The following is a 24,996-nucleotide window of genomic DNA, read 5'->3' on the forward strand; positions in this document are numbered from 1 at the left end:
CTCTATGGATTTTTATACAATTTTGCACAGATGTTCTTAAATGTGCCTCTATCGTGCGACCGAAAATTCTTTCGATATTTTATTTTTTACCTGACCTATGCGTAAATAAAGACTATTTTGTTATTTTTCAATCACTTGAGCACATCTGTGCAAAATTGTATAAAAATCCATAGTGTTCTACTGCGTATAAAAATCCACTGCGTTCCACATTAGAGCATACTCGTTTCGCGCAGGGATACATTGTTGATCGGTGGTAAACCGGCAGGGACAGTGCTACGACCAATCGCGTGTGTCAGATCCGTGGGAGCTGCGCAGATCGGTCGCAAATCGGTAGGGGCGTTGGTACACTCTTATACGGAACGCAGTGTACTCAAAATACAGCGTTCACACCGTTTCGGAAAACGTGGCTTCGAGAAAAACGCATTTATAGTTTTCGGACTGTTTTGATATTTGAAAAAAAAAATCGTATATATTATTCATAGATGTATCTATATTCATTGACAAATTTGCCAAATTCGCAAAGCTACGATATTTCTTGACCTGGCCCAGGTGGTGTAACCCCTTAAGCTCTTCACCTTTTCGTAATGGCAATTAAACGAGCTGACTTATCCTAGTTGCACGCTTCACCCCGTATAAACAAATAAGGAGAATAAAATACTAGTAGTAAAGCACGCCACCGTTTCCAATATATGCAAGAACTTTCTCGTACATCTGACACATTCTCGATTTACTTTTACATAAGAAATCAATCTACGCCCAGTTGTGCCAACCACCCTCAATCACCTTCTATGTACTTCCCGTGTACATGGATGGATGGACGGGACCGTCGCGACGCTCGTGTCGGGCAGCATTTGCCGATTGGACTGCAAAGGCATCATCAAACTTGCCGCCCGACGTATTAATCGCGATTGGTGTTGCCGCACGCGCGCGACCGCCGTGTTCAGCGTCAAGTGGACAACGCGGAGGAAGCGACGCAACGTTCGTCCCTCATCGATCAACGAGGATTTTATGGTACCGTGGGCCTCCTTGCCGGGCCTCCAGTCGGACATCCGTCCATCGCGCATTTCGCGCCGGGGCGATTCCAAGTTTTTTCATTGTATAATGCAATTTTGATAGGCGACGGGACCCCAGTCTTGCGAAACGGGCGGGAATGAAAGGATCAGCGGGGCTGAACGCGTTCGACGGTGTTATTTATGGCACGCTGGACGCCGCGCGATGGAATTCGCCGCGATAAATAACGACCCGGCGCATTGTCAAATTAATTCTTTCTATTCGACGCGCGCCCGCCGCGGTATAATGGAGAAATAACGTCTGATAGTAAATCGTCTAGGTGTTGCGAACAATTTTCGTATGGCGGGGGATCGAATCGGAGCGTGCACCCGAGTCGAACCGAAGGGCATACGCGAAACTTGTAGGGTAAGTCCGGGTGAGATGGTCATATTTTCGTTTGGAGCCTCCTACAGCCAGCCTATTTGAAATAAAGCGACGAAAATGATGTACAACAAAACTTCAATCCTTTGTCTACATATCCGTTAATATCAATAAACGAATAATTATTATTTAATACACAAATTTCACAAATGAAAAAAAAGTGTCATTGCCCATCTCTCCCGGACATTAAGGGAGGGATGGGCATATATATATACCTTTCAGGCTAACGAGCAGGGGTTGAAAACAGTTATGATATCGGTTTGTTTCGGTTCTCGAAACAGTTATGAGAAGCGATATAATCTTGAAACAGTTACGAGTGAAAACGGTTCTGGCCTATATCGGTTTCGGTTCTGGTTCATTGTTGTAAATGCTATCGAAGGGAGTGGTACAAAATTGAATGGAAATGAGGAAGGAACTACACACATATTCCTGAAAACATGCAAGATCTTTTAGACGTGTATTGCTAACGATAATAAATGGGTGTAAAATCTGACAGATACTTGCAACGTATTTGTAACATTTGTAGAATGAAGGAATCTATAATATGTATATGTCACATTCTTCAAAATCAGGATAATTGTCATCTATTTGTATTTTATTTATTAAGGACAAAATTTAACAAACATAGCAGAAACAAAACTCCATTAGTGGACACCATTTTAAAACTACTAGGTAATATTGGGACTTAACATTTGGGCTCTTAAAAAATAAACAGTCTACTTATTGTTAGTTGGAAAGATAAAATTAACTTCGAAATATAAATCATCCCTTCACTCGCAAAAAAGTTATAACCCACAATTCTTTCTAATGATTACCACAGCAGAGATATTTCTTGTAGTCAGAAAATAAAAAAATATTGGTCGTGGAATGAATATCAAAAGACCCTTGATTCCCAAATCGTAGGTATTTAAAATATATTTGATTGAAATCTGTGCATGCTTTGATTTCTTTCCATTCGAAAATGCCAATAAGCAGACCGTATTTATTTGGAGTTCGTCGACATTCACTTTTCTTTTCTTGCAATAGCGTTTGGCTAACCGCGTTACGAACTGCGTTACAAAGCCCGACAACATCAATCGAAATACTGTATTATCGACAAATCGTTTTACCGCAAAAAATGGTTGCGCACTCTCGACACGCGTAATTTGGTACCTAGCTTTCACGCGCGGATATGTCACGGTGCATTGCCAGAAAATTCACTTACTTTACGTCAGTCATTCTCGAATTTATATCCGTTGTATTTTCCAGCGTCAATGCGTGACTGCTTAAACGTTTGCGTCGCGCCAACCATTCAACCAACAGCATGGCGAATAATACGGTGTACAGAAAGCTCCGTTTAATTATGCAGAAAATACGTATATTAATTAACTCATTGTGATGCTAAAGGTTTACGCAGCAAGGCGAGGTTAATGAGATAGAGAGGGGAAGATAGAAAACATGATTCCGCAACATAAACACGGGCAAGTGAGCAATTCAGACTTTATACAAGGTAGACCACGTAAAGTGTTGCTAAATATTTCCTTGGAAATTATTAGGGATACCTAATAGTAAAATCTTTTCCAGAGTTTTACGTTTTAGTGGTACCTGCGTATACAGTAGGGCGGAGCGATACTATATAGACAAAAATTTAAATTTTGAATTTTCAGTTGGCCTGGGTGCGGGATAGTTCTATCTTGATTAACCAAACACAACTGTAAAAAAATTTTGGAAAAAAATTCATGTTTGCAGGTTCCTGTTTCTCTCAAAAATGTAAGAAATAAGTTTCACATCGTGAATCTTAGGGCGGAGCAATACTATACAGTAATCGCCCGTTATGAGTCCGTTTTTTCCGCCCGTTGAGAGACCAGCGACTATCCCCACCATTCCTTGGAAGCCTGCGGGCGAGAGTGAGAGAACCGGACAACGAGCGAGAGGAAACGAAAGGGTCGACACAGCCACTGGCCGCGCGGCGCGGAACCATGTCCGCAACCCACTATGAGTCCGCCGCTAGCCCCGTTCGACGCATTCATAACGGGCGATTACTATATAGGCAAAAATTTAAATTTTGAATTTTCAGTTGGTATGGGTGCGGGATAGTTCTATCTTGATTAACGAAACACAAATGTAAAAAAATTTTGGAAAAAAAAATCATGTTTGCAGGTTCCTTTTTCTCTTAAAAATGTTAAAAATAAGATTCACATTGTGATTTTTTACATTTTTAAGAGAAAAAGGAACCTGCAAACATGAATATTTTTCCAAAAATTTTTTTATAATTTTATTATGAATAACCCATCCTGAAAAGTTGTCCCACATATTTATAAACACCCTGTACATTATATCATAAACTGCATGTGGCCTATCCTTCAGAAAACGCACGATCAACATCCCCATCTCAAGATCTATCTCACTAACTCTCGACGTGCCTTGTTTACTGCCCTTGGCGATGAGTATGCTCGAGCCCGCGATAAAAATCGTGATCGTGCACCGAAAATCGCACGGCAGCGGTCCTGAATGGTCGTGCGCATAATGAGGCACTCCCGTATTTTGTGCGACACATGGGACCGTAAACGTAACCAGTCCTATGTCTATCACCTTTTCTTAAGTTGTGCCGTTGTTCGAAAAAATGTAATTCTAACTTTGCGAGTTATAACCCATGATGAAATAAAATAAAACGTACAATGAAACGTTACCAACGAAGTAACTCGATCGCAAAGGTTTCAACGCAAACATCGACACAACACGAAATGTGTCATTATACGAGAAGGCAACATAACTTTCCACTTACAGCTGCAGCAAAACAACTGAAAATGAGTCGGTGCGGTTGAAAAAACATGGCCATCTTGATAACCACACATTTGCTCTCTGGTGTGAAACTATATAATGAAGCTAGAAAAGTGCCGTTTTGCACGATAAAAATTGTAGCTGTGCAGTCTATTTCTGCAAGAGAACTAAAAATTTATACTTGTGTTTTAGTTACGCCGCTATCAATGCCAAACAGTGATATAAATAATGTCAGTCTTCTTCCAGATTTCTGCAAAATAATGTACTCGAAACAGCTTCCATGCGCGGTGTCCACAGAGTAACGGAACGAAATGCCAATCGTTTCTAAAACACTCGTCATCGTTTATTTAAGACGCCATCTAGTACTGAGAAGGCGTACCGCGTCGGTGCTGCCGCTCGGCGGCTGTGTATCAATACGTAATGTATTTGCACTTGCGTCTACGTGCGCCCTGTATTTATGCACATATCGGGGGAATATGTGAATCCACAGGTACAAACGCGTTTCGCACGCACCCGAGCGTGTGCACAAACACGAGACACGGGAGATCGTTCAGCCATAAACCATGGCGGTTTACGTTATCGTCTGGCCGGATCTACCCGTCGGCAAACTGCTGCAATTTGGCTAACGCTCCTTGCAGCCTGTGTACTCGTGGAAATTGATAGGGACGAAACGACGCGCCTGCATCCTGGCAGCACGCACCAGGACCCGTCCAACCGCCAGCCAGCAAGGGTTCACGTCAATATTTTTATAGCGGCGACTGAATGATAAATGATCTTCCGCGAGACGTCCGCGCCGTCGAACGTGCATTGTGCCTTGCTGAGATATAGCGATGTCGTGAAAACAAGGGGGTGACCACCGGTTGTGCCGTGTATTCGGCACAGTCTTTGGATATTGGTAAGATAATCCGATGTACTATTACTGCACAGAAAGAAGGCCCAATATGGCAGGCGGAGCTGTCCGACGCTAGCTCCGCCTAAACCCCGTCTGTGGCTTTCCAGTAAGGTGAATGTCCCAATTTCTGCTCATTTAAGAGGTTACTCGTCAGAAAGGTGTAAAAAAATTGTTTGTGATCAAAATTTGCATAAATGTTTCTTATTCATTGGCGATATAAATACATGTTAATTAGGAAAAACTTCCGCTTTTTTATTTAGGGCAAAAATTGGACACGCTAGACTGTACACAATTTGACAACTCCGGCGACACGGCGCTACGAAGATATACCAATAAAACAATATTAAATGAATCCGATTCCGATTTTTTTGGTACATGTTGTCATTTCATTTCTTACTAAATCGCGACTATTCCATATTCTGCAATGTTCAAAGTGCGCATTATAATTTTTGGGGACTCGACTGGACTGATAATGTTCGTACGGTACCTGCTTAAAAATCGGCCGGGTCCATTGGACTCAGTGCGACCACCGCGTAACTTTACAGAAGTGTGACCACGAAGGGTTAGAAATAACCATCGCCAGTTCGCCATCTATATATTCTCATTTCTGATTTCAATAATAATACAAAATATGGGAGTAAGGAATCGTTTTAACAAACAAATAACGTGATCAGTAAAATGTATTCTACACATGCTCCCCGGTGAATAGGTACCTCCAATTTTGTTTTGAAACGAGCCTGCACCTCGGGATCAGGCGCGAGCTCTTCTCAAAATGGGTAATCTATTCGGTTCGCCATTCCTCTCTACCGTGGCGAGTGAGAGGGATTGCGAATGAGCGACGGGGCACGCGACAGCGACGAGCCATAAATTACTTACAATTAGAATAGGATTCTCTAGCACCTCTTACTTACCGCGGCAACTACAAAAGAAGTAGCGGGGATAGCGCCGGCTTCTTCTCAAGACAGAAGACGATATTCGAAGGAAATATTAGAGTATTCGAAAATGCGAATCATAGTCGACTACATTACTCGAGTTACAATATTCGAATTTAATTCAACGTAGGTACATATATTCGAATACTCGAATTACTCGACTATCTAACTGAAGAAAGGACCAACAATTACCCCGGTTCGGCACTTGACACATTTCATAGCTGGACGGACCAAGGTTCGCCTAAAAATTTACCAGATTTATCTGCGCAGCGGCAGCAGTCATGTTATTTCCCCTTGTCGTTTCTAGTGACAGAGGTCGAGTAGAACTAACGGCGCGAGTTGTTTCGCGAGACGGCACGGGCAGTCGACGCGAATGAAAATGTTGAGGACTGTACTATTTCAGTCCGTTTGGCGGTCCAGACGGCAAACACGCGGGAACCAATTGCACGGCACGCACTGCTGTACATGGGAGCAAATTAAAAATCAATTTCGGGACCCGATAACTCAAAAGTACTGGGGCGACTATTTCTCTCGTTTGACAGAGAGATTTATGTAGCGAGAGTAATTTCCTAAAAGTTTGCAGGCGGTCCAAGCCAAGCGTCGTATACATCCCATTGCCTAGAACCATATTTTTCGTAAACAGAAACGCGTATTTTTTAGCGCTTTAGCAGATTAAAACGTTAACTGTCTCGCTACATTTGTCATACGTTAAATCGATACGTGCACATTGATTCTAGTTTCAAATAAAATTATTCTGAAATTCGTTTGTCATTTTTGCTTCGTTCATTCTAATTGCCTCTATTATAAATTCTTGTTAATATCCTTTATAAATGTGTAAGTTAATATTACTGGTAACATTATAAATACTAATGTACATATAAGTAACGCGCGCAGCAGGGAGAATTTTGGCCTGAATAGGGCGGATGTACCAGTAAATGAACACGTACCAGTGAATGAACATTTTTTATTAAAACGAGTAAAATAAGTTATTAAAATAAGCAGCTAATTAATTAGAGACTTCTTTTAATTTCTTGCTTCAAGTCCAAACATAATTTTATAATAGTGTTCATTCATATTACCCTTGAGTGTCCATTATTGGTGCGTTTAAGTGCTCTTGTTTAAGAAAAGCTAGATTCTGGAACTTTTTTCTAGTAAATCTTTGGGCTTGTACTGATTCGAACTTTTTTTTAGACATTTAAGGCAAAATTTCGTTGGAAACAGTGAACTTTTTATTCAAAAGGCCGCCATTTGTTCATTTTGCATCTTTTAAGTTTCAAATTTCTTCATTCTGTGCGTACACTCATGAACTAAAAGAAAACTGTTCGATTTTTGGTTTCAGATGAAACCAAAAGACGCTACGTTGCCCGCAGTGCAATAATTGCGTCGCCAACGGACTGGGCATAACTTTGTTTTTTGCCGCTCTTTTTTAATAAAATTTTTTTGTTATATACCTTAACCTGTTAATACAATATCCTGAAAGTTTCAGAAAGATCTATCAAATACTTTGTTTAAAAAAAATTCCCGAAAAATGCCTCGATTTTCATTTAGTTACACCAGGCTCCCCCCTTAAGCAGGGTATCGCGGGGAAGCCTCGCAAAGTCGATGCGCACCTTTACATTTTCGTCCGCTGGGTTCGCTAGCTGCCTCGGGGTAGCGAAAATCCTCCCCCCCCCCCCACACACAAATATGCCCCGTTCGTCGTCCCTCTCTGCGCCTCTTTGTCGATGCACTTCTTGTAAGCCCTGTCGTCTGTTACCTCTCGCCCTCTGTCACCATGCATTCCTCCTCACCCCCAACCGTCCACTTTTTCGGTGCTTTCAAGCAATGCTCTGAAAGCGGAACGAAGTTTTCCGGGGGAACTAAAGTCATTTCGCTGGTGCAATCTAAGTTAAGTGACTTTCGAGAGCCTCGCCGACTAAACTCGCCTCCGGTGGATCGCTCCTCGCGCGACACGATCAACCCTTTCTCCCTTACCCTTCTCGCTGGCTCCACGTGCGGACGGTCAGGGGACAGCAGGGAGGGGCCTGGGATTCGAGATCTAACGAGGATTACGTCGTCCGTTAGGTTTCACGGGTACTTAGGCACCTGAGAAATCGACTCTAAAGCTACCATTCTTTTCGTCGTGGAACGGTTGCACGTCACTCCGCTTAGCGACACCTCGATATCCTTGCACGAGGACACGGGCAGGACGAAGACTAACGATTTCAAAGCTGCATCGTCGCGTGTCAGACATTTTTCAAGGTGACAGCGCGCGGTTTTAAACCCCGAAAAAACGGGAGCGCGGCTGCTCCTTTTGTTGGGGCTCGGGGCTGATAAATTCGGAGGTAAGCATTCGGGACGCCTGAATACGTTGCACATCATAAATTCATGTAAGGGGCTTCATTTTCTTTTGTCACGGTGGGAACTATTTTTGGAGAACGCGAAGGATGTGGAAACAGATCAATTTTCCACCTATCAACTAGGGCAACTGATGGCCACTTAAAATAATTATTATTACCTTCTGAACCAAGTAGCGGGGATAGCCCGATATATATATATAGGTGTATAAGAAAAACAAAGGAATACACGGCGAAGCGCCAAATACAAACATAACTAAAATACTATTTTGCTTTCATTTCCCAACAGATTTTCTTACAATAGGGAGGTCGTAATTATCGTAATAAATATCATACTTGCATAAACTTCCGCAGTCTAGTCATAAGTAATGTGGTTTTTCTGTGAAGTGAACTAACAACAATATAATTCGACGCAAGCATCGCTTATCCATTTGACATAAACACTACTTAGGTTACATTTCGAACAGTTTTATATCGAACGTTGACAAACAGGTCGAACACCACTTAATACAAAGCATTATACTGGACGTGACAAACGAACATTTCCGACATTTTGATTAACCTCTACGACTTTAACAAAGAAAACAACACAACTGTAGCGATGAAGAACATCAGTCAGGTTTCCTAAAGGGGGAATAGGAACTCAATAGAAAAGCAAGCAAGAATTGTAGAAAACGAAAGAAGAAATATAGTTAGGATCAAAGACAGAAAGTTGTTAAAGTCCATCTGACATACGTGCTGAAAGAACCCAAGTATTTATGGAATGGCAAAATACTTACCTAATTCAAAAGATAAGACTAAATCCATACGTAGCTCTAAAGGGCAAAGGAAATGCAACTAAACTTTTAACATGAAAATCTATCTATCTCTCCATTACATACTACCCAGCAATTCAGGCAAAAGTGGAATTAGAACGAAATTTAAGAGGGAACCTAGCCTGGTTTTAGTCCGACAAAAATTCACGGGACTTTTTTCAATTTTTATCCCCTTTCACCCCTCCCTCTCCTTGGCTGTACGTGTCGGATAGGGGGATGGTCGCTATATAACAGTGCGAAACCATGGAAAAGCGCGTAGATATCCGACCGTAAGACCATTGACACCAGAAACAAGGGATGGAGCCATTTCTGAGGGATGCGCCGCTGGGATTGGCTCGATTTTCCAAGAGTCACGAGCGACCGTTCGCTCGTAAATACAGCTATTCCACTTTTTGCACTAGCGGAAAACTGACGCGCCCAAGCTGTGCACATGCACTCGCTATGCACAGGCGGTTAGAGGCGTATGAATCATAGAACTGTGAAGTGATATCGGATGGAATAGAAAGTAAGTATACATGCATACATTTAGTACGTTCTGATGGTACGTGGCGCGAATATACCATCGACGGAGAATCCTTGAAGCCTCATTCTGTCATTTCTCGAGTCATAAATTCATTATTATTTCAACGTACGGTGCTTATTAAGGTTCAAACGCACCAGACCACCCTGCACAGACGTCTACTGGAGGCAACTGTACCCGCAAAAACTTCCTTCTGGCCGATTCCAGGACGAAAGTTGTAATTTAAGGTTTGTTTACTACACGCGTGTACGGGCACGCTTAACTTAGCTTGTTCAGCGTACGCACACACCTCAACGCCCAGTGAGACACCCCCTTAAGCTGTTAACAGTGTTCCAATAAAATTTTAATATATATTTCACGTATTAGAATAAAAGGAATACGTACACTGTATTTACATTTCATTTTTAACATGTCTAACGTCATATACTTATTTATTTTAACATACACATAGATAGTGTAACAGTATCGACTCCTTTTAAGCTACTTTTTCCCTAAAAAATGTCAATGAAAATAACATTATTTTCTACGACACAAAATATGTATTATCCTCTGCGATACAAAATGGAATAAATAATATGGTTCCATTAAAGAAACTGAAGATAGCCTCGTTTTATTATTATTTTAATTATTGTAATTTATTGGCAGTTAATAGCGAATTATTTTTATACGTAACTTTTGTCTGTTCCATTACCGTAAGTAGTGTAAAAGTCACGAGTACCATTACGATGAATACAGTATGTAAACACATCCCATATTTTGACAATTATTATTCCAGAATAATATATCTGCCGATTGTATCGCCATTTGTAATGCGATCCCATCTAATCAAAAGGACCGTTTAATTTTTTCGCAACACTAATCAATATTATATCAAGGACCACGAGACAATAGAGGCTCGATGTGATTCGCACAGGTGCGCATTGTTAAATTCGACCTCGTTCGCCATGGACGTTGTTAATTTGGCAATTATACGCAGCTGGGACTCGTTACCATCCAGTCACGCACAATTATATCACGTTCCTAATTAAAAGTTCACGATAGGCTAATGCGAATTTTGTTTTTCTCGATAGATATGTCTCTACGTTTGAATGGGATAAAGTTTTAATTTAAAAATTTTTCAATAAGGGTCTGTAATTCTTTGTAATTATTGCCTACGCCGCCGTGTGGAGAATTGAAAAAGCAACGTTTGCTTTATGTAGTCTAACATAGTTTGCCATTCTTAGACGAATATGACGCTACTTCCTGCAAATAGTATAAATTAAGTAAAATTATACAACAAATACAGAGATTAAAAATCTGAAGCTGGTAGTTCTGACGTATCTTGACTCCTCAGGATGTGAAGGTACGAATCAATTGTTGAATTTCTCCGAACTTCTTTGTTTCATTCGAAGTGTTTTTATGTTTGAATCAATTTAAAGGCAACAGTGTTTAATAATTCACTTCAAAACAAAGAGTGATTAAATGGGGGGGGGGTTAAGTAAACTGTGCAGAAGCACCACTTTTATCAATGACACTAAACTTCGTTAGAAATCTTCAAATTACATAAAAGTCTATTAGAAAAGTGAAAAGTGATTCGACATTAAGCATAAATGCCTTTCCTCCCTAGATGTTTATGCACCCTATCATTAACCTTTAAAGGACGCAGTAACAATAAACCATGATGTAAGCGCCTTAATCTTACAAGGGAACATCCCGAACCCGGAAATTCAAAAAATTCTGAAACTTTGTGAATACGTAGGGAATTTCCTCCTGATTACAACGGAGTTTTTGTTTGCTGCCCAAATTCACTCTGAGGGGGTGTAATTGACCCCTGAAAATCCGGTTATTTTCCGATTTTCTGTTATAACTCGTGAACTGTAAAATATTTTTGTTTACCAAATGATAGGTCTAATTAAAAGAAGTAACTTTTGTCTTGAAACGTTTTTTTCTATCTCTTACAGTTTTCGAGTTATAACACAAAATCGGAAAATAGTCGAATTTTCAAGGGTCAATTTCACCCCCTTCGAGTGAATTTGGGCAGCAAACAAAAATTGCGTTGTAACCAGGAGGAAATCCCCTACAGATTTTTTTGAAATTTCAGGTTCTGGATCTCCCCTTGTTAGTAATCTTTCCACGTGTTCTGCGAATGTTTACTTCACGATCTCTTTCATTTCATTAACTTCTAATCGCGTCCTATTTCACTAACTTCTATCCAGTCAACTTGCTCATCTCTTTAGACCGCTAGTAATTAAACATTCTAAGCTGGTCGTTCCCAAAGAACATGTTCCTCACAGCCCAGAAATAGATGCATCTACCCACTTACCCAACAACTTCATGACCTGGGACTGGCTGATGAAGATGTTCAAGTATCCATCGCCGCAGCCGACCAGAACCAAAAGGACGAAGAACTTACGTCGCAACAGATTACAGGACCAATCACCCCACCGCATTGTCTCACATAATAACATCACGCACCGTTGTAATCACGCGCGTAAACCGTACACACCACTCGCCTCCGTTTCCCTACCACGTGACCACGCCAGAAGTCACGAAGAAATCCACCAGCAGCCAGCCGTGCCCGCACCAGCCAACTTCACCTGGTCCCCTCTTAAGCGCGGGTCCATCGTTCGTTGCTATATGACCACGTGACGAGTCATCGACTCACGATCGAATCTCCAAGTCCTGCCAAACCTCCGTCACCCGACCCTCTCCCCTCTCCGTGCCGTCTCTATCGCTAACTACCCCCTCGGTCTCGAGCGTCGTGCGTCCGACGAGTTTGAACGCAGCGCGAACCGAGGTATCACGTCAGAGAATGCGCAGTGTAGCGTGGCACGAGGGCATCGGTTACCGATCATCCATGCTCTCGTGAGTTCGAAGAGGAGCGACGGTCATATGGCAACGCGAGTGACAAGGGCCGGAGCGGAACGTGCCAAGGTACCATGGGAGACGACCTCGGCGTTGTAGGCGTCGGAACGCAACTGACGGCTGGCACTCGCGTTTTCGAGGCGCGACGCGACTTTGCGCCTGCGCCCGTTTGGGGTGCGACGCCAAATACGCATACGGCTGACAAATCACTGTATAAAACACGGTATGCGTACGCGCTGCGAATCGCGGGAGGTGTAAGTCACACCTTCGGATAGCCGGCGCACAGTGGCGCGCCGTGAGAATCGTCAAAATATCGGGAAACGTGAAATCACCACACCAAGTTCCGCGCTTTTATTCCTGTCCTTCCCGTTCGCGCGAGGAGGCGGCAGTGTGGGGATGTGAGATCAGGCGGTGACACGCGAGTAGCTTCAGAAATTCCTTCTCTTTTTCTGGTAACGTGCGCGCGATTACGATTGGTCCAGTGCGTTATTGGCAGTGAATCACGTCGTATGCAGCGCCTAGAGACGAGGGCTACTGCAAAATGATCGCTGAACTACTCATTTCAGAGAATCATGGCTAGGGATGGAGTGCAAAATCACTGACAGTGATTTATCACAGTGATCGCAGAATTTTTATATTATTGCATTATTTATTAAGGCACGTCTACACGACGATACTTGTGTGTCCAGATCAAGTGTATACGATACTGAACAAAATTTCCGAAAGATTAGTATCAGCTTACAAGGGGAGGACACCATGTGGTAGACACCGATTTTGGTGAGCCTTGGCACGATGGATCTATTTCGAAAATAAGTAAATAAGTGTCCGAGCGTTTCAGCCAATAGGCCTTAATAATAGAGATATTTACTTGTAAATTATTAAAAATTTCATAGTGGCCGTGGGGTTTTAGTGGGTAAAAATCCCACACTACCTTGGCGCCCCCGGGGAATTCCCTTCTGGGCGTCGGAGTGCCTTTTGAAGATTTCCCCAAGTTAAAAAAAATTATAAATTTTGTTTTTATTAATTTTTCTATAAATTATTTTTTTTATTAATTTTTTTATAAATTATTTTTTTTATTAATTTTTTTATAATTTTTTTTTTTAACTTGGGGAAATCTTCAAAAGGCACCCCGACTCCTTCAGGGTAGTGTGGGATTTTTACCCACTAAAACCCCACGGCCACTATGAATTTTTTAATAATGTCCATGTAAATATCTCTATTATTAAGGTCCATTGGCAGAAACGCTCGGACACCTATTTACTTATTTTCAACATAGATCCATCCTGCCAAGGCTACCACATGGTGTCCTCCCCTCGTTAGGGCAGTCCGCGACACTGAATTCGACTTATCGTCGCGGGAGTTGCAGCTAGCGCTAAACTGAAGGCACTGCAACTAACTCTAACAAGACACAAAAGGCACTTGATCTAGCCACAGAAGTATCGTCCTGTAGACGTACTTTTACACAATCATTTTACACATTCATTCACTTCTCTGTTTCTCCTTGGCTAATACGCCATTTCCCAACATTTTGAAATTTATAAAATTTAAGAAATTCTTCGATTTAGTTTCACAGTGACTTACTTCAAAATATTCTGTCATGAAGCCGTTTAACTTATAGCAGGATTTGTAATAGCCAATCGGAGTGTTTGTCTTACATAAGCGTATTCAGAACGGGAACCCGCCATGATGGTACGGATTTACCATCATTCAACGTCACGTCGAGGTTGATATTCAGGATCCAATAACATCAGAAATATTTAAATTCCTTCTGGACCTTAAGATTTCTCTGCCGAACAAACTTTGCCATACAATTTAGGGGTTACCCTCCTCAGAATTCGACACCCTTCGTATCGAAATTAAAAATTGCCCCACGTCAAATTCCAGCATACAGCTTACAAGAACTAATAGTTTTCCGAAGCAAACGGTTTTTTTTAAATATATTATTTAAGGGCACCCTCTGGTAAAAACACTTGAAAAATACGTGATTTTCATGAATTAAAAAAAGAAACGTAACCATATGCAGTAAAAAAGCTTTTTGAAATTTATTACTATATATTTGAAGAATAAACAAAAAAATTATTCTTTGAAGTTTATCAATTTCTGCCTTAAATGTACAAATGCCACGAGTTCCGATGGCGCCCGTCAAGAGCTCAAATTTCTACAGTGGTACAATGAATGCTGTATATCTAATGCAAATATTGATAAAATTCAAACAATAATTTTATTGCTTGTTCTTCAAATATGTAGTAATAATGTCCAAAAAGCTTGTTTACTGTCTGTCGTTCAGTTTCTTTTTTCTTCATTCATTTTTAGATAATAGCGTTGGAATATAGAGAGGTTTGCACCATGCGCGTACAGACAATACGTCACGCCGTACAGGTGGGACGCGCGAGGCACTGATTTCTCTGTATTCAAACGTTATTATCTAAAAAATGATTGGAAGCACGAAAAAAATTATATATACAGTAATTGTAGAAAATTAAAAGTTAAAATTAAAATTCAAAACACCGTTTTGAAAAAAAACCCATATCTCCATTAATTATTATTGTATATAACCGAATTTTTTTTACAAGTTACTGAAATGTTAGTAAATATGTGTGGATAATGCTTATCGGTGAAAATTGTGTAATTTTTCTGCGGGTCATCTCTAAAGAGAATAGACTGAATAGAGGACCTCGTCCCTCTAGACGAGAATACCCCCTTAAGGGGTTATACCTAGTCAGGCGGCCGAAAAGAGACGAATGTTTGTGATTTTTTTTTGAAGAAGCGGAAGCAGATATTTCTACAAAACTTTTTGCGCTTAAAACAGTAACATTTAAAGAACATTTTGTAATTTTTTCGTAGAAAAATAATTACATTTATAATAAAGTAACAGCCGACATCCAAGAAGCATTTTTAAAAATTTGCTTTTGCGGTGAGCACTGCCATTCGGAACCAGTTCATCTAAAATCAAAAAACAAAACAGATTTCGTTAGTATATTAATGTATCCTCAGGTTGACGTAGAGAATTTTCCGAAATATTAATTAAAAACAAAATGGCGGCTATTTAAAGTTGAAATCCTGATTTTTTCGTGCAAAAATCATCTTCTTGGATGTCGGTTGTTACTTTATTATAAACTTAAACATTTTTCCAGGAAAAAATTACCAAATATTCTTTAAATGTTGCTTTTTTACGTGCAAAAAGTTCTGTAGGAATATATGCTTCCGCTTTTTCAAAAAAAATTCACAAACATTCGCTTCTTTTCGGCAACCCCTTAAGTACGAAGAGTTCCAACCCTGGAAAATAGTTGCAATTACTTGACCCTGGAACCTCAATATCGATGAAACAAAACTCTGATAATACAACCATTTGGTTTGAGTACAGAATTTTCGAAACGACAGACGCCACAAAATAATATAGATCGTTTTCGAATGATCCGTCGAAGCACCTCCACCGAAACTTTGATCCTGTGTCGATGAAACGATGGAAAACGCGCGATAATCTGGGAAATGGTAGAATTTAATTAAAGTCTTTTCTCTCCCCAGCCAGTAAATCCTCTTCCCCTTGTCTTTCCCACCCAACCGGCCACTTTTTCTATTCTCCATTCGTTCGTGTGTTTCTCGCTCTGTCATGATACGTCTGCACAAATACACTGTGCACAGTTTGCAACTAAATAGGATTCACGATTTCTTCTTTGTCGGTTTAACTTTCAGCAGTGGCGTTCTGCGCCGACGAAACGGGGACTTTAATTATACCACTGGGTTAATTAATTCCGTCAAAATCCGGCGAAACGCGCCTCAGTATCTTCTACCCGTTTTCCCCTTTTCCGTTCATCCTACCGTGCTCCGAACGCAAAATTTATCCTTTAATGGAGGCAACCACTGTAATGGCCTGAGAAGTAAGGGTGTTTTCGGGTTTTTCTTTCAACCAAACAATGTAAGTAAATCAGTGTATTGATTAATATAGTTAATACGTACATCTTGAAGGGTAAAAACAAATTTTTCAATCAGATTCATGAATTCGTTTTCGGTACACCTACTCTTCGTCAAAATGTGCGCTGCGGCAAAATCGTTCCTGTGGCGTTGACAGTGCCTTAGCCATATGGTTAATCTGTATTCAAAAAGACAAAAATTATTAAAATTATTATTAAAATCCTACAAAATTGAGTAGCCTGCTCGGATTTTTCAATTATATTTTTGTTACTTTCTGTCGTTTATGAAAGCATTTAATAAATACCGTTTTCATTGCCCAATTTGGTTTATAATTTAATTGTAGTTATGGGCCTGGAACCTTAAGTATACGGTTTTGGACAGGTTTCCCCTAGCGTTGCATAACTTCCAACTCGCCAGTCTGCAAATGCATACCATTAAACACATCAGTTGTCGATTAACGAAGTGAGAGCTTCTATCAACATCCCCCGGAGTTCAATCGAGTGGGCCTTTCACGATAAAACGATTGTTCGTACGAACGCCTGTAAATGTCTGTATGCCGCGTACTCGCGTAACCATATGAATTGGGCTGCGTGAAATCATCGTACCCACACAGTGAAATGCCGCGCCAATATATATATATGTATATATATATATATATATATATTATACGTATCTACGTATAAGGGTAGGCGGGATGATGTGGCCAAATCCATTAAATATTTGAACGGGCGAAAGAGGCAAGGGATGGAAGATCCCCGCAGGAAGTTTCCCCTCGGCTCTTAGGCGCCATACAGTATCCGACTCTCTGTATTAATATTCACATTTACATTTCTTCATCGTCCCTCTTATTTCATCCTGATACCGTTGCAGCTTTTAGGACACCGACTTGAGTTATCGCTTCCTCCACTCGTACCCTTTTGACGTGCTATCATGGCAAATATTCTTTGTCGGGCACAGCCTCTCTGAGCAGCTACGTCTCTGTAGGTCTTACGGCTTCATCCTATCTAAATCGTGCGGCAGACAGTAGTCAAAGGGTGGATTTGTATTGGCAGGATCCACTTTACGTGTAGATTCAACGTGGAAGAGCAATATGAACGATTCGTCTAAAAGTAAGATATAAACCAGGCCTTAATTGCTTATAGGTTATAAAATCGTGGAATTTTAACGCCTTGGGCGTAGAATGGAGATGATAATATTAGGGTGATTCCGGTGGCTGGGGTAATGTGTCATCTTGCTCTGTCCTAAGGAAATATACAAAAAGATCCATGGAAAATTATTTTGCGTGGTTTAATGCCACTTTAATGAGCTCCGCTTTTTTATATCACGAGTGTTCTTACAAGTCCACCGATACTGGTTTGGGTGCTACATGTTCCACCGGCTTGGATGAACTTTTGTCGCCTCGACTTTTAACGACTCCCTAATGACGTTTGCAATGATGAATAATAAAACAAAAAATTTACTTCTATAGGTTAAGACATCCTTAATTAAATGCAAAAAGTCCCATTAAATTATATTTAGTAGTTTTCCTGTAATTAATTCCTAAAGATCACCTATATTTTGGGCTTTAGACCGAAACAGCCCCGTAAAGTGTCCTGAGTGCGCCACTAGGTGGGTTACCATACAATCGGGGACTCTTCAATTTACGATATCAAGTGACAAAAAGTGCCGAAACATAAATGCATCTATTTACATAGTTGAAATAGCAGCAAACATCGTTGACGGCATTCTACGACTCACAAGCACTCGGTATTCGGTACGGCGAAGCTCGCGAGACGCATCGACAACTACCTAACTGATCCTGTTCAATTAACAGTCCAGCTACAGGTAGTAACAATATAAACGAGCAACGGTTGCAACTCGTGTTCCGTAGATCCTGAGTAATCACTCGGTGCCTACTCAATAGTAACACCTGGACAAATATTTTTCGCGCGTAAAAACAAAATTCTCGAGGGTGTAGAGGAGGTAATCGTTGCAAGTAGGATGCGACCTCGGCTTGAAAATATTAGCGTCGAGTGCAATTAATTAACCGCCGGTTCGAAACACTGAGGACGCACGGATGTGTGAATTCATAATGTCAGTGAAGAAAGACGCAACGGAAGTGAGAGTCTCGCGCGGTAGAAAGCCCGAGAGACAGAGGCCGTCTCACGGCTCCGCAGGGAACAGTAACGATCCAACACGTCGGTAATGAAAAGCCCGAATACAATTAGCGGTGAATTTATTTAATTAACGATCACAAGGACGGTCGTCGGTAAAACTGCCACGGCGGGCAGGACGAATGAACAAATATCTATATCGTGGAGACAGCCAGCGTAAGACTAACGAGGTCCTCGAGACGGCTCCCTCCAATCAGCCAGATCATTAACTCTGATAATTAATAATTATTGAACATCGATCGGGGCGACTCGTCGTCGATTGTTTCAGAATTGTCCCGTACGGTTGCACTTTTAGAACTGCCTTAACGGAATCGCTTCTAAAGTTGAGCCCCCCCCCCCCCATTTTTTTAAGTAGGAAAGTTCGAATTCGTTCGTTATTGGCGAACAAATGACACCATCATCTGTTGGATTCTAATGAATGGAGTGGGTTATGGAATTCGATTGATTTGCAGCTGAGAAAAGAGTGTGGTGGAAACCAACAAATTTTGGAGGTAATCGGAAAAGAAAAATTCTCTTACACGGTGATTCTATGTGTTCTGAGGAATCAGAGGGCGGTGACTACCACTGTCAGCGGCGCACGTTTTGCCAAACTATTTCGCTTCTGTATTGAAAACAAAACGTGACTTACCACTTCTGTTAGTGGTTTCCGAAAGATAAATTTCTGCTGCATCGCGTGGAGTAGTTATATTTTCTCCCAGACCCTTAGTTTTTAAAATATATAGCAAAATATCTGCAAAAATTGGTGCATTTCGGGTATCCTTTTCCCTTTTATCGTTGTTTAAACATATTTAAATGCTTATAATTCAATAATAACGTATATCGTTTTGTTCGCGAGGGTTCGTAGAATAATCTGACGGAACAACCAACCGAATAACTATTACCGTTTCGACAGAAAAGATGTTCAAATTTGAAAATTTGCAGTTTTTTTTCCAAATCGAATTTCTCAAAAACTGAGGGTGACGGCGACAAACGGTTCGCGGATTCGTTTTCAGTGCACAAAAGTCTATAAGAAACGGCTATTGAATGTTAAGGAACAGAAAAAAACAATTAATTTTGTTGGACAGTGGTATTCGAGACTTTTGCACGAACAATTTTTAACAAACAATTTCAAGGTCAGAATAAAGTGTTTAAGTGAAAAGTACATTAATGAATTTAAACGTGTATTCCTTATTCCATTTATACGTACATGAAAATAATTTAGTTCCATGTTCGTCAACGCAGAAGCATTCGTACGTTGCATTCGATAAATTTCGAATGGTAATTGCTGCTAAGCAAATAAATAAAGAAGCGAGCAATCGGCATGGACATGCTGAGCAAACAGGATGAACGGAATCGATGGACGTCGCTGAGACACGCGAGCAATCCATTTAAATCATTCAAGGTACTTTCGAGCCTTTTCCCCTGGAAACGTGATGTAACGCTGCCAACTCGCAGACGGAAAATTCTATTTGAGAACGCGTCCGCACTCTGTCGTTTGGAGAATACGAAGTATTTAATGTTTATTAAATGTGTTACGAATGTGTAACTGGGCACTTCTGCACATTGTTTTACTCACGATCAGAAACACTGTGTATTCTCCGTGTCGTTTAAGAAGGAACCCGTTTCGCGCATGTAGAGTGAGCTCATTGGCTCCGAAAACGCGTTGGTGGGGGTACAGCCAATAGTGGCTTCTCCCGGCACCAATGAGCGTCAACCTGCGCAGAACTGGTCTGAATTCGTCGGTCGGCAGGTTCCTTCTTAAATGACAGGGAGAATAGAAAGGAATGTAGGATTATAATAAAACAATATAGTATCGTTTTATTTTAACACAATTTCTAAGCGTTTCCATGCGAAAAAATAGCTAAATTAATGTGTATAAAAATGAGAGTAATTACGTATCAATGCAAATAACCTGCACCCCTCCCCCCTCCCCACACACCCCGATATACGGTAACGTAAAAATAAGGCAAATAAGACACATTAGAAATATATTTATTACAGGATATAAATCCAACTTAATATTTTGAACTCGATTTTCGATTCACTTCAGTATTATACATATACGTCATGCTCGAATTATACGGAAAATTTAAACAAAATCTGTGATCTAACCCTCGATCCCCCTATAAGGCGTAAACCAGCTCCAGTGAAGATACCTTTCAGCAACGCATTTTGTTGACCCGATAGTGACGTTCGGTATTTGGAGGCCCCGAGTCAATTTTTCGTTCTAACGGATGCATGTAGTAGGCGGGCAAGCAAAACTGGGGAAAATTCCAGTGGGGTGGGTCGGGGGCGACAGTGCGAGAGAACGAGCATTCAAAGAGTTTTACAGATTTTTTGGCGAGCGGTGAACCAAGCGAGCAACTACTCCCGTATAATCGGTTAGGTTCGGACGAGGATACGATGATGTGACTGCGACTGGATACGGGGAGGAGGGTGCTGTATGTACAACTGACGTGTATCGGTTCGATCGATATTTGCCGAGACATAACTCGATAGAATATCGAATGAACGCGGCAAGCCCCACAGGATTGCGACAAGCCTCCCCTTAGTAATGAGTCAACCTCACGGAATTGTCCCACGAGCAACGACTATTTTTCACGTGCTTGCGAGACTTATGAATGCCGATATCTACCGGCGAAGTCTATTTTATGAGCACTCCGGAGGAATGGAAATATGAATTTTCATCGAATATCTGTGCTAAATAGTTTCCGCCGCGGATGGCGACCCCCTTATAGTAAATCGTTGGGCTGGCGAGGAATTGTGCAAGTTATTTGAATGTTAAATCACTGAATGCGAAAAAGAAAAAGATATTTCCCCGCGAGAAAGCTGGCTATATTTAGGTCATATTTCTTCCCGTGAGATACCCGGGTAGACAGAAATTCTATCACATTTTATTGCTTGAAGTTCATTACTGATGATAGCCGAAAATGACCGAAAGTCGAAAGACGATCGGCTGTCAAATCGGAATTCTCAACTATCTCATTTACTCGGGTATCTCACGGGTATCCGGGTAATTTTTCTCTACCCGAGTAGTCGGGTAATTTCTGTCTACCCGGGTAATTTTGTCTACCCATGTGTTTCATCGGGTAGCCGGGTACCCGGGCCAAAAGAATAGCTCTACTTTGTAGTCACAAATGGAAATCAGCGTTAATATTTATTATTTAATGTTTAATTAGGTTATTCACTCGAATGTAAGACTCGGACGTCTATACAGAAGAAACTTATACATTTGATATGACATCTATTATTAATCGTTAGGATTGGAACAGACAGTAAAAGGAAAATCCACGTTTCTGCGCGGTTTTACTCGAACAGAAGGCATCGAAAATATGGAAATCTTACAATAAAGAGCGTACGGGGATCCCACCACTACGACTAGCAAATCGAACGCATTAAAAGTCCATTATCGGTCGCTCCACAGAGAGAACAAGGCAGGCTGTGAACGGATGGAAAGAGGCCGATGGAAAGAGGGTGCAAAGGAGAATATAACGAGAGAATTAGCACCCTTCTACTTGTTGACCCTTAACTTGGTAACTCACTTCACTTCAGTTCTCGAGCAGAACACTCGTGTGCACACGTGTACGGCAAGTTTCGTATTTCGCGATGAGTCGCCTCCTAGTGTTTTGTTTTAATGGAACCTACAAATGCAAATTCTTTTTCTGCATAAAATAAGATAAGATTCTTAAAGAGAATATTTAAATTTAAATTTATTGCATTATAAACCGTTTAATAATATTTTCACATAATTCTGTGGTTGGGGTTTCACTTTATTCTTTTAATAAATGCCGAACTGAATTTGATTAACAATGCGAGACAATTTTATTATTGCGTTGTAGAATCTATGGTGCGGTAAAACAGTAATTAAACAAAAACTAATCTGCACTGCAATGGCGCCAATGGAAATTATAGAAAATTTCTAAAGAAAACATTTATATATTTACTAGCTTTACTACTCGGCTTCGCCCGAAATTTAAATTCTAATTTTATAAAAAAAAAATTTTTTTGTGAAAATAGTCACATTTGTCTGGATTAGTTAAGCATAATAAGCTGGGACACATTCGTGACCCCAGAGTTTACCCTTCGAAAGTTGTTAGGTGACAGACAAACACACAAACACATTTTTTATTTTTTTTTTATATTTTTTCTTGCGATAAATCCCCTTTGGAAGTCGTAAAGGCACGACATTTTAACTCGAAAATTATTCTTGGGGTACAATACATCCCGTGCGACCGCGAAGGGTTAAATTCATTGGCTTTTAGGAGCGGTTCAACGTAGGAAACCGGTGGTCCAAATTACGAAACCGTTTGCCCGAAATGAACCGAAGTCATTAGTTTAGTTTTTCTTTAGATATTATTTTAATCACATATTTTATCACTACACTAAATACATGATAAAATCTACATAAAATGTAGATCTTTTTCCCGTTTCTGTTTTTTTTTCTGCAATGTGTTATGCCCGTGGAGAAAAATAAAAAAAGTGGTCCAGAATAGGCAACCCTCCCCTAAATTATTTGAAGTAACTCGAAAATCTAGATTAATTCTTTGCGATCGTTGTAACCTCGCGTGAACATACATATTTGAGAGTCTATGCGAGCTTTGTATTAAAACATTTAACTCATATTAGTTCTTCAATTGACATTTGCATTTATTTTGTCAAATTCAAAAATTTATTTTCGTAGTTTTGGCCATAAAATCGCAAAATTTCTCCACTCTACACCGGTTAGTAAGAATTCTCGGGCACCTAAGGATCTTCTGTTAAAGAATAAAGTGATGTTTCTATTGCCATGGCAAACGCAGCAATGTTCAAAGTTTCCAAATAACGGAGGCTGCGTTCGCGAAAGTGTATGTGTGCTTGCCTAGGCTCTGCGATTGTTCGCCTGCGATGTCGGTGCAAACGTTGTAGCAGCACAGTACCTTGAAATATTGAATTTGTATATACTGTGCTTCTTTTCACCTGTTTCCTGATTGCGCACTATGTATTCGTCGAGAAACTATGGTAACAGCTCTTTTCCACTGTAACATCGACTTCAACTTTTAAATTAAATACGAGGAGGGGCGTAGCTATTGGATATTCATAATGGACATTTAATAATTAAATGTTGCAGTTCTATTAGTAGGGAAATTAATAAAAATTACTTAACAAAATTACTTTCAATGAACAATGACTTATGTCGTTAAGAATTACTTTTATTTTACTCTTTAACAATTAGGAAGCAGACGGAAGTTTATACTTTAGTTTTCCACGGTGCATAATTGAAAATACAGCACCATTGTTGTTTCACTATTTCTCGTGAAAAGTATTCTTTCGTACTGACTAATCTATACAAAGATCGGTGACTAATAATCAGGCATTCACTGAAAGGCTGAGTAGCAGTAATTCACGTAATCAACATTATTTCTTCCCTCATCTATCTTCATTTTATTCGTTCCAATTAGTCAGTAAACTCCACCCCTTAATAAAAAGAGAAACTAGTGCATTAACTACATATAATAGGACATATGGGCCATAAGACACCGTTTCCCGGGCTATGTATCATAATCATTATGTGGACCTCGTGTGAGCTACAATATAATGGCATTTCTCGGAGGATAATAATCAATTTATATTAATTAAACGGTGCTATCGGTAATACTCGTCAAGTCCTTTCGGTTTCTTAATAAACTATTATATGCAATCTTTACGTAATTCTTTATAGGAAGTCTGTTCACTAATACATGACATTTGAATGCAACACTTTAACTTTCGCTGTACATTTATTACAAATGAATAAGTATGTTGATAAAATGGCTCCAATGTCTAAATGAATGCACTATTGTGCAAATAATAACATGCATGAAACGAGAAAAGTACTGCGGGTGAACGATACAATGCAAGAGAATTAATTTACTAACAATAAATATATTAGTAATAATAAATCATGCCGTAAGTGACGTAAATAATATACTGCTAATAAAGATCTTCGGGGCCTACGTTCAGAAATGTAATAAATTCACAGCCTCCAGATTGTAAAACACGTCGTACATATTCGACAGTTTTTATTTATAATTTCTATTAGGTATACGTACACATTATTTGGTGCTCGCGGGAGGAAGGGGAGGAGGGGAATATAGGGGAAATGATAGAGAAGATTTAGGACGAAGGAGGAAAAGGAGAGGAATGGATGAAGTGGTTAGAGGAAAGGAGGAGGGAGAGGGATGGTGGCAACAGGGGGAAGGGGGAGGGGGGCGAATGAAAATGGGAAAGAGTGAAAGAAGGAATGGAGTGAAAGAGAGGGAATGGAAGTCGAAGGGAGGGAGAGAAAGTAGGGGCGTGAGAGGGGTAGATGTAAGAATTAGGAAATAAGAGCGATTGATTAAGACTAGGGTAAGAACGAAGCGAGCGTGGCGTGGGAGAGGGAGAGGAGACGGCGCACAGTGGGG

The 24,996-nt window shown here is 40.5% G+C and overlaps 1 protein-coding gene across 1 annotated transcript in view; it reads right to left on the reverse strand.

Moving 5' to 3' along the window:
• The window catches only part of LOC143378718 (tyrosine-protein kinase Dnt), a 135,804-nt gene extending 123,165 nt beyond the window's left edge, over positions 1-12,639 (reverse strand). The window contains exon 1 of the mRNA XM_076830645.1: positions 11,989-12,639. Within this exon, the coding sequence (XP_076686760.1) occupies positions 11,989-12,133 (145 nt within the window). The 5' untranslated portion in view covers positions 12,134-12,639. The remainder of the gene's footprint in view (positions 1-11,988) is intronic.
• Positions 12,640-24,996: the final 12,357 nt, after the last annotated feature.

The sequence above is a fragment of the Andrena cerasifolii genome, chromosome 2 (genome assembly GCF_050908995.1).
Source record: "Andrena cerasifolii isolate SP2316 chromosome 2, iyAndCera1_principal, whole genome shotgun sequence".
NCBI lineage: Eukaryota > Metazoa > Arthropoda > Insecta > Hymenoptera > Andrenidae > Andrena > Andrena cerasifolii.